This window comes from Arvicola amphibius, chromosome 6 (genome assembly GCF_903992535.2).
Source record: "Arvicola amphibius chromosome 6, mArvAmp1.2, whole genome shotgun sequence".
Taxonomy (NCBI): Eukaryota; Metazoa; Chordata; class Mammalia; order Rodentia; family Cricetidae; genus Arvicola; species Arvicola amphibius.
The window spans coordinates 144,181,324-144,192,679 of record NC_052052.2 but is presented as its reverse complement, the minus strand read 5'-3'; the positions used below and the strand labels follow the sequence as shown (position 1 = coordinate 144,192,679).

At 43.4% G+C, this 11,356-nt stretch overlaps 1 protein-coding gene across 2 annotated transcripts; it reads right to left on the bottom strand.

Annotated features, from left to right (window-relative positions):
* Positions 1-3,131: 3,131 nt before the first annotated feature.
* Positions 3,132-10,659, bottom strand: Fam8a1 (family with sequence similarity 8 member A1). Of its 2 annotated transcripts, none has more exons than XM_038334230.1 (5): positions 9,888-10,659; positions 8,815-8,935; positions 6,213-6,336; positions 4,892-5,031; positions 3,132-3,449 (listed from the first exon to the last, which is right to left on the bottom strand). In XM_038334230.1, exons 1-5 carry the CDS (start codon positions 10,549-10,551, stop codon positions 3,305-3,307), a joined length of 1,194 nt encoding a protein of 397 aa, XP_038190158.1. In that variant the 5' UTR covers positions 10,552-10,659; the 3' UTR covers positions 3,132-3,304. The 2 variants fall into 2 exon arrangements, with proteins under 2 accessions (XP_038190158.1, XP_038190159.1); XM_038334231.1 differs by having other exon boundaries at positions 9,897-10,659.
* Positions 10,660-11,356: the final 697 nt, after the last annotated feature.

The following is an 11,356-nucleotide window of genomic DNA, read 5'->3' as shown; positions in this document are numbered from 1 at the left end:
ATTTTTTTTTTTTTTTTTTTTTTGGAGACAGGGTTTCTCTGTAGCTTCTGAGTCTGTCCTGGAACTAGCTCTTTTTTTTTTTTTTTTTTTTTTTTTTCCCCTCGAGACAGGGTTTCTCTGCAGCTTTAGAGCCTGTCCTGGAGCTAGCTCTTGTAGACCAGGCTGGTCTCGAACTCACAGAGATCCGCCTGCCTCTGTCTCCTGAGTGCTGGGATTAAAGGCGTGCGCCACCACCACCCGGCTGGAACTAGCTCTTGTAGACCAGGTCGGCCTTGAACTCAGCAGAGATCCATCTGCCTTCCAAGTGCTGGGATTAAAGGCTTGCACCACCACTGCACAGCCATGCCCTTTAACTTCTAAAGATAGGGTCTTACACTGTAGCCCAGGGTAGCCTTAAATTTGCACCAGTATTCCTGTGTCAACCTTCTGAGTTGTGGGTTTACAATTAACATGTCCAAAAATTAAGTAAATGTCTTTTTTGAGGAAGGCAGCCTATTAGGACTCGTTTGTAAAGGCTTTTCCCATTAAGATGTTTAAATTTAGTCATCTGATTGTTGTAATGGCTCCAAGTACATACCAGTAAGTTTAACCTGAAGCAGCATTCATGTGCAGGTAACTTTTAAACATAAATACTTTTTTCATAGTGTTTGGATAGTGCAGGGTCTTGCATATTCAAGGCCAGTGTTAGCTCCCTGAAGCACAGCTCCAGCCCCAAAACTTGTCAAAGAAATAGGAAAACACAGATAACACTGTTGATATATTTATTGAGACAAAAATACAAATTGGTGACATACAAATATTAAAAATAGAATGGCGACTTTTGTTTATAGTGGGTCATTAGATACTGTTTGCAAGGGAAGCCTTTCTAAAGTGAACTACAAGAAAATCTGTACATACCAGTGAAATGAGGAAAATGAGGAACTTCACCCAGGCATGAGTAAGGACTTTGGCCTTTGGTTATGTGAATATAGAAGCTGAAACAGTACTTGTTGGAGTTTATGAATACTGTTAATTTAGGCATTGTCCTCAAACAATGAGAAACTTTAATTGTCCCACTCTCCAAATAGTAAATGTAAAATTTCAACTCCTTCCCTTTGCCAGAAACAATTGTGTAAGTGAAACACTCAAATCACGGATGTGAACAAGTTCTTTTAAAGTTCATTAAGCCAGTGCTAGGAAAGGAGTTGGGCAATGCTTTAGAATACTGTCTAATGGCATGTGTTTATGGTCACAGTCATCACACTGTTTTCCTACCTAGAAGGTGGAACAAGATCTAACCAGTGATGGCTGAGACTTTCTCAACCTAAGGTAAAATTTCTTCCCATTTGTCTGGATTGAACAGTAATGCATCAACAAGACTTCAATCCTAGGGTTTCATGCTCATTAAAAGAATATTATTTCTGCCCTTTTACAGCTTCAGCATGAGACATAGGATATTTCCATAGTTGAATACATTCATGTTCTGCAAAGGAAGCTCCACTTTTACAACCCTATGAAGAAACATGCCAAGTTCCCTTTTCTCCTTTTTATTTCAACTCTTGAGAGTTTGAGGTTTTATTGTAGAGGCAAAGCAATACTTTTATCGTACCACCTATATGGCACAACTTGAGCCCAGAGCAAATTGCAGTATCTAAACTAAGAAATTGGACTAGTTTATTTTACTGCATAAATAAAAATATCCTCAGTGAATACTACAATAATCAAATACTCTAGAGCTGGGTGGATGAAGCACATTTCAACTTGAATTCCCTCATCAGTGGCAAAAGTAGTATCCATATCAATTTCCTGATCTGTAGTGTAAGTTTGAAGAGCCATCAGGTCTTGCCAGAGCCACAAGCAAGTCCTCTCTATGTGCTGCTCTTAACGAGTAATAGGTTTTCTGAATTTAATGTAAAATTAGCTTTAGAAATCATGGTTTATGAACTTTTACAATAAGCTTTTAGATTCTTAAAGTGTAGACAGTAAATGCATTTTCAGTTTTAAATGTCAAAGAAAAGCCCACTGAAAGTGGATACAATAATATAACACATGACTTATTCTTGCTATTTAAAACCAAGGAACAAAGACTGATCTCTTGTACAATACGATTTAGTGTTTCTTGAGAAAACCACATAGAAGAACGAGTAAGAATATTAAACTATAAACAATGTGGGTACATTTCAGTACAGCTAGCTAACTGGGACACAACAAAAGCACACAGACATAAACCCGATGATGTTGCACCAACAGAGCAAAGTACAATGACTATATGCAAAAGTTTGCTTTAACATTTTCCCCCAAATTTCATCTCTAGCAGGCTCAAAATGAGTTTAAAGACGCTAGAATAATGTCTGGAGATGATATTCTGTCTTGCATTAGAGAGAACAATTTATCATGGGAAAACTAATATTTCACAGGCTGCTAGTATTTAAGAGTTGTTACAAAATACTGAAACTCTTAATACCTTGATGTTTTTGACAGTCATGGAATTGTACAGAATATAGTTAGGAATTTGCTTGTACAGAAATAGAATCTACAGGTACATTTAGAACACTGGAGCACAAACACTGGGAATGTTTGAATGTCCCCCCCCCCCCATTTATAGCTGGATGTTAGGGCACATGAATTCTAAGCTGAATTTACATTGAAAAATCACATTCCCATCCCCACTCTACCCTCACAGAAGGCAATCACTAACTTACCTTTAAAATATCAATGATATGACAATACATTTTCATCATCACCATAAAAGTTCTTGCCTCCAAATACATAAGCAGTAAGAAGCTGTAAAATCCCACCACTACTGTAGTGAATTCTAGAACATGGAAGCATTACGTGAGGGACTGGTAGGCCTTCCTCACTAGCCCTTTTCTCCAGTACCTGCCATGGGGCCAGTGGGATGTTGAGTTGATGGTCTTTCTCAATGCCCACACAAAGCAACTTCCCTAAGAAGAGTTGTGGGAGTTATGTAGGTGTTTATAAAACACAACTAGACATTTTCACTCCAGGATAAGCCAAAAGAAAATGGAGAATTTAAAGCTGAAAATCCTTCCAGCAAATTTTGGTTATCTTAAATTTGTCTATACTGATTAAAACCATTTGCTTTGTTATCCTACAAATATTTAACACTTGAATTTAATAGGTTTTAGAGTCAACACTTTCAGAACAGTCTCCTTAGGTAATATATCTTCTGGAGTCACAACGTAGTGACTGCTCTAATTTTTAAAATCATCAATTAATGTAACCTAGAGATACTGATGGCCTTAATACATAATTTAGACTTGTCATTATTATTCCAAAGAATGGAATTCTGGGCTCTGGGGCATCATCTGACTCCATTTCTTTTTACCACAATGGTTCCTGCTACAATGTCATAGGCTGTTCGATTATGTTGAAAAAACAGTAGTGTGATGAAAGCAGGGAAAAAAGAAGCAATAGAAAAATTCTTGATCAAAGCTCGTATGGTGGACCTAGAGGAAGCAAGCAGAAGCAGCATGTCAGGTCATAGGAGTCATTCCTGACTAGGTTTCAAGTTGCTGTCTTTATATTCAGAACACAATTCAAACTTTTCAGACAATACAGTGAAACTACTTACTCTACTCCTAAAGAAAGCTTCCTAGAAGACTACAACTTTGGCGTGCATGGCTTTAAATACCTCAGGACACCAACAAGGAGACAGCACACCTACTTTCTATTTTATTAGAAGACAAGAACATCCCTTTGCTTACCTTTTCCATAGTCACGTATTCCCATGGGGTTCTAGAATCTTCTGAACTAGGTATGCTATTGCAGTCCTACTTTCTATTTTATCCGAAACACAATCTATTTTATCCATTCTCTTGTATGGGCTCCAGTAATTAGAAGTCTTAAAAGCTTTCAGTAATAGCTCAAGATGGAGAATTATGCTAACGTTAGTTTTGCCTGTCAGTGGCTAAATGTGTGGACTCTGAATCCAAACTGGTTGGTTTCACATTCTTTCTCTAATTACTAGTGCTCCACAGCTGTAAAGATGAGATCAAAATTAATAAAATGCCTGGTATCTGAAAAGTGTTCAATAAACAGTAACCATTATTGTCTCATTAGAAGAAGTAGCCAGAGCTGGGCAATGGTGGAGCAACACCTTTAATCCCACTATTTAGGAGGCAGAGACAGGCAGATCTTCGTGAGTTTGAGGCCAGCCTGGTCTACAGAGTGAGTTCCAAGACAGCCAGCACTACACAAACTCTTGAAAACCCAAAAAGAAAAAAAAAAAAAGCTGAATTAAAACACAAAGTAAGGCAATGTGCATATGCCAGCAAAATCTAGCCTGATTCTGGAGCTTGTTGTCTTAGTTCCCCTGAATCAGACAAATTGTTTGATTCAAGTGATCACAGCTCACTCGCCTCCCCAGCTTCCATCACCACTGCACCCTCAGTACAGGCATTAAGGGCACTACATATAAGAGCTGGAGCCAGGAGAGGGTTGTGCTGGGTAGTTCACAGAGCCAGAGAATAAAGCTAGCTAGGCACAGGGCACTGAAAACACCCAAATATCTTCTCATTGCGACACATTTCATAGAATCATTTTGAACATGTATGCCAAAGGCAATGAAACATACTTCCATGTAAGTCCATATGATTACAGTGTATACGATGAAGAAAAAGACCAGTATTTTAAAACACTGTATAGAACCTGTAACTAGTGAATACTGAACACAATCCTGTGCCACTTAACAAACTCATTCTGAGGAATGTATGAATGATCCTGAGAATGCAAAAATCAGTGCATTTTCAGAAGCTCAAGACACCTTGAAATTAGCATGTAGTAGAATCTTAATCACTTCTGAATATGCCATGTAGCTGACATCATTATACAGTAGAAGATGACTTAACTATTCTCTTTGCAAGTAGATTAAGATAAGCAAAGAACTTACGTTGTGATGCTAACATTTGAGGAAGGAATCACTAAAACCCGACTTGGAGCAATAAGTACTGATGTATCACAGGTCACAACTCGAAGCCCTAGCAGGAACTTTCCTGGAGTAGCTCCCCCTGCTCCCCATATGCAAATTATCTAAGGAAAGAAGGACAATTTAAAGAAAATTAACTAAATCAATTTTAAAGACTAAAATTTTTTCTATTAAAATCATCTCATTCTTTATAAAAATGTCATGTCGGAGGGCCAGGTATGGTGGCAGACATCTTTAGTCTCAGCACTTGGGAGGTAGAGGCAGGTAGGATCTCTCTGTGTTCAAAGTCAGCCTGGTACGCACAGTGAGTTCAAGTCAGAGAGGGCTACAGGGTGAGACCCTGTCTCAAAAATAAAGTTACACTGGATGTGCCAATTAGATAGAATACTAGAAGCCCACTAACCTCTTAACTGGCTGGTAGCACACACTTGCCATCCCAGAACTCCAGAGGCTGGGGGGAGATGACTGTTAAGTTTGGGATTAAGCCAGGCTACATAATGAGGCCCTGTCTTGGCATACAAAACACTAAATAAAGGTTTGGCCTGATGGCCCAAGGCCTGTCATCCCAATTACTGGGTAGGCTGTGATTCAAGAAGTCCCAACTGCATTCAAGATCTGCCCTTGAACTCTGAGATGTTTCTAAAAAAGAAAAAGAGGCTTGGCTATAGCTCAATGGACTTGCTTACCTAGCATGTGTGGGCTCTGGGTTTGATCTCCAATACCCACCCCTCTCCAATTAATCACTAATGCATTTTGTTTACAGTTTAAAAATACGTTCAATATCAAAATTATCTACTGTATTTTTTGGCTCATATTTTATGAAGTTGTTTCACAAGTAAAAATATATTTTGATAACCAGTCTGTAAGCATATTTTTGGACCTAACCTATTTATGAATGTAATTCTATTTCCAAAACTGGAAAACACAACAAAGCAATTAAATGTCTCCTTTCTAAAATTTAAGTTTTTACTTGAAAATGTTAATTCAAAAAATTGTGAAAAAATACAAGTGTGGGCTGGAGAGATGGCTCAGAGGTTAAGAGCACCGCCTGCTCTTCCAAAGGTCCTGAGTTCAATTCCCAGCAACCACATGGTGGCTCACAACCATCTGTAATGAGGTCTGGTGCCCTCTTCTGGCCTGCGGGCATACACTCAGACAGAATATTGTATACATAATAAAAAAAAATACAAGTGTGTACAGATGCTTCAGAAATTCTAATTCTTTTTCTTGGTAGAAACCTAAAATTACACTATTAAGGCAGTATTTGCTTCAGTTGGCAGCTTACCTCATAGAAACAAACTAACAACCTGTATATAAGTGCCACAATCATCATTTTCTGCAAGTCTTCCATTGATGTGTCTTCATCGATTTCTTCTATTATATAGTGCATGGCAAACTTAGAGATGTCCCTGCACAAAGGAGAGTTTGGGGTAGATGAACTAGTTACCAGGTCAGTTGTGTCATTTTCCCCTGATGAGTCTAAGGTCGTAAGTTTTAAATGAAATTCTAAGCTGTTAGGTTCATGCCATCTAACTGTACAAAATACCCATGAGTTTATTCAACAAATAGCAATAAGTATATAAAAGCAAAAGGTGTGGTTGTTTGTCAGTCAGCGGTAGGACACCGTAGAACACGTAAGACGCCAGACCTGAGGACACGATGGGCAATGGTTTCGTCAACCTGAAGGAAGATAGGGTCACCTGGGAAGAGGAGATCGACTGAGAAATGCCTCCATCAGACTGGCTGTAGGCAAGTCTGTGAAGTGTTTTCTGGATTAATGATTGATGTGGGAAGGGTCCAGCACACTGTGGGTGGTACCACCCCTAGGCAGGTGGTCCTGGGTGCTCTAAGAAAGTAGGCTGAACAAAGCAGTAGACAGCATTCCTCCATGGCTTCTTCTTTAGTTCCAGCCTTGATTTCCTGCCCTGACTTCCCTCAGTGGGACTACAAGCTATAATATAAACCATTTCTTCCAAATTTGTTTTTGATCATGGTGTTTATCACTGCAACAGAAGGCAGAGTAGGACAGCGAAGGAATGCTGTCTCAGTTTTCACTGAGATTCTAACTAGCAAGGAAAATAGAATAATAAAGAATAATAAACTGGGATGCCAACTGTGTCAGGAAATGAGCACCACAGAAGACTGTGTGCAGACTTCTTAGAAATTACATTTCCTACAACATAAAGAATGGAGAGAAGTCAGCCAGACCAAGAGGATGGAAGATGCTCTAGAGAAAGAATGGAAGGAGAGAAAGCCTTGGAGCAAGTGATAGGGCTCCAATTTCTCTCTGTGTGGAGACTGTGTTGAAACTGGGCATCTGTTAAACCGTGTGATCAAATTAGTCAAAAGAAACTATAGCAGAGTGGAGAGGTCAAGTTCTCCAAATCGTCTTCTGACTTCCAAATAAAAATGTAAAATAAAGGCTGTGTTGGAGGTGAGGAGAAGGGATAGGAAGGAATCACAGTAACACCCGACAAGGACTCTATAAGGTTTAACAACTGTAACTGTTAAACCTTTTCTTTTCTCCCAATTCTGGCCTTAACTTGTCATAAACAAAGTGTCTACCTCATGGTGGTACTAAGGTTAACAAAAAAAGTAAAGTTCAATGTCTTGCACGTAAGAAAAGGCTTAGTAAAGGATAACAGCGATTATCCTAAGAATTTGTAATTCTCAAGAAAACGCCAAACTTGGCAGTAGAGTGAAATTTGCTCAACTGTAATCAATGCTACTAATTGATTACAATGAGTTCACCTACCTTAGGCTCTTCATGCTCTGGAAAAGTGTGTGTGTGTGTGTGTGTGTGTGTGTGTGTGTACAAATGTATGGCATGTGTGTGCAGAAGCAGAAGAGGGGGTTGGATTTCTGGAGTTGGAGTTACAGGTAGTTATGAGCTGCCTGACATGGGAACTGAACTTGGAACCTCTGGACAATCAGTGGATGCTCTTAACCATTGAATAGCCCCTCTTTGTGCTTAACTGGCCAACAAGAAGAAAACCAGTAAATTCCTGGCCAAAGAGCATGGTTAATAGAACAAGCCAGGTTTGGAGGCTCCTTTTGCCTCTTAAATTTTGTTTGTTTTTTTGAGATAGGATCTAACTGTAGCTCTGGCTGGTCTTGAACTCAGAGATCTGCCTGCTTCTGCCTCTTGCATGCTGGGATTAAAGGTATGTGCCAATAAAGCTTCGTTCTTTTTATATATTTTCAATAGGAGTTATTTCCCACAGATCTTAACATACTGAGGTTTCCTTTCTTTTTTTAAAATATTTATTACTTATTATGTATACAATATTCTGTGTGTATGCCTGCAGGCCAGAAGAGGGCACCAGACCCCATTACAGATGGTTGTGAGCCACCATGTGGTTGCTGGGAATTGAACTCAGGACCTTTGGAAGAGCAGGTGATGCTCTTAACCTCTGAGCCATCTCTCCAGCCCCGAGGTTTCCTTTCTTAAACCAGCAGGGGGGGGGGTGATAGCTCAGTCCTGAGCTGGTCCTTAGAACTCATCCAGAAGGCAAAGTACCATACACCTATGTAGCATCTAGGGGGAGGGGTGGAGACAGGCTGATCTGGGGACTGGTGGCCAGCCAGTCTAGCTTAAATAAGCCCACAGTTAAGCGAAAGATCGTATCTCAAGAACAAACAAAACAGCAGAGAGCAGAAGACACCCAGAGTTGACCTGGCTTTCACAAGTTCACACATAAACGCAGTTTTTAAAAAAAAGTTATATAAAACAAAAAACAAAGCAAATACAACTGCTAGAGGATTTCATGGAGAAATCCTGGCCCTGGGCACCCATCACCCCAGTCACTCACAGGCATGAGTAGATTTTACAAAGCAGTATCTCTAGATAGCAGCTCCAGCCTTTTCAGTGACCACTGTTAACTTACTTTATCCCACTGAGGTGCATGATGCTCAAGACAATGGTCGCTTTTATAAAGAAGAGAATAAAGAAATCCACCATCTCTGCCATAAATCTGTGCGCCAAGGATGGAATGACATACTCTCTGCCTGTAGAAAAGGAAAAGGGGCAGGGGAGAGGAAAACGAATCACTCACATAGGTTTAAGAATACAAGCCTGAAAATGCAGGGGCAAAGTAAAGTCAAGGTCCAACTGAATTTAAAAAAAAATTAGAGCCTTGAGCAGCCAACGGCAATGATGCCATCAAGAGAACATGTTACTAAATTATCTAATGATGAGCGGGACACGGAGACGCACACCAGGAATCCTAGCACTTTACCCGGAGGCAGGAGACCGACTGCAAGATTTGCTACAGTAAGACTGTAGTTATTAAACAGAACCAGTTAGATATTTAAGATCAATAAGCTTGGGCTCAGATGAAGCTCATTATTTTATTTGTAATGAGCTCCTTTCAGTTCCACTGTCCTAACGCAGCCCAAGTCCAGGTGATGTCCTGTATTCTAGACTAGCTTCTCCAACAACAGGGGGCTTGCCATCTGAGTTTAACTTCGGATCTCTCTTTCCGGAGCATGGAGATCACTGAGAGAACGGTTTGGCACGGGAAGGACTAGTGGCAGGTCTAAGGGAAGAACAATTGGCATTGCGTGGCAGGACATTTCTGGAATATAAGGTCTGGGCAAACCATAGCTGATGTGTGTGGAAGTTTCGTATCTCAAAAGCGAGCATTTACTTGCCCAATGGTCACTCCTTTAAGAGATCCCTCTGCCAAGGCATATTCTGTGGGCTGACACAGAACTAGCACTGCGAGTTCGAGGCTAACTTGGCTACACAGTTAAGGTTAGCCTAGACTACAGAGTGAAATCCTTCCACAAGAAGAGCAGTAGGAGTAGCAGTCATTTAAAAAGGGGCCATAAGCCACCAGTAACCCTAACACTCGGCCAGTGGAGGCAGACGGATCAAAAGTTCGTGGTCAACAAGGGCTTCGTGAATCGCGGGCCTAAACCTCAAAGCGACCAGAACCCTCTCCTCCATCCAACTCACCCGGCTCACCTCCGTTCTCACCCGCCTGCCGCCCGGCGTCGCTCGCCGTCCGTGCAGGGGTCGCAGAGCCTGCCCTGGTCACGGGGGCCGCCCGCGCCGCCGGCTGCACGTGCGGGGCCCGGGGCGTGAGGCCGGCGACGGCGGTCGGGGTGGCGCTGCCCGTGGGCGCCCCCGGCCCGGGCCCTGCGGCGTTCAGGAAGTAGAAGGGGTTGTAGTAGGCGAGCTGCGGCGGGGGCAGCGGCGGCGGGGGCGGGGTCGGTGACTGCGGGGCGGCCGGCTGCGGGGCTGCGGGCGGTGGGCCGCAGTAGGCGGGGAGGGCGGCCAGGCCGCTGGTCCAGGTCAGGTAGCCGCAGTACGACTGCCACAGCCACTCGTGCACCTGCCGCGAGTACTCGCGCGCGCTCAGGCGGCCCGGCGCGGCAGCCGCCTCGCAGCCCCCGGGCTCCTGCGGCCCCACCGCCGCCGCCGCCGTCTCCCGGCGCTTCCGGAGCTCTCGCGGCAGCTCCGCCTCGGAGCCAGCCGGGCCGACGGTCGCGAGGGCCGGGGGCTGGGGGGCGGCCGCGGCGGGAGAGTCAGGCCCGGAAGGGACTGGCTCGTGGTCCCCGCCGCCGCTGCCGTCCTGGCCGGGGGGACGGCTCCGGGCTTCCTCGGGCCCCTCTGCCATCGTCGCCTCGGAGGCACCCTCCGCGCTGCCTGTCACTGCGCCGTCGCCTTCCCTCGGCTGCCCCTCCCCAACCGCTCGGGAGCCACCACAGCGGCGGGCGGGCGTCAACAATCCGCCGCCGGAAGCGGAAACCCCTCCCCTCCGGCGCGTCGCGGTGGGAGCCGGGCGGGTGTTGGGACTACTGCGGAAGTTGGTTCCCGGTTAAGCAACGGCGTTTCGGCCGCTCTGTTGTGTGTTTTAATCATAAACTGTGACGTCTTCGTTAACTTAACACATCGCGGCACAACAAAACAACGTGTTCGATCCTGCGTGCGCGCAGGACACTGTGAACGTACCTAATTAGGCTACATCTGTGAGACCTTCGGCATCACTCATTCTTGACAATTCCATCACCAACGCCTTAGGGAGGCTCCTGTGGGGTTAGGACGGGGTTACTAACTGCAACCGAATTGCCAGAATTTCCAAGCGGGCCCAGACCATCAAACACAGCGTCTATTTCTTGTTTAATACCTTAGTTCGTGTATGATTTCGTCTTTTCATCTATACGCAACATCTCACATACTTATATCTTAATACACTTTGCTGTGTTAAATTTATAAGCCTGTTAGGAGTAGCAGTGTGACTTTACATCCCCCAGGGTCATACAAGAAATGTACAAGAGCCAAATATGTGAGAATACTCGATGATGATCGTGCTAGCTAATGTCAGCTCGATAAAGGCTAGAGGCATTTGTGTGGAGGGGGCCTCAACTGAGAAAATGCCTCCTTAAGACTGACCTATAGGCAAGCCTGTAGAGCATTATCTT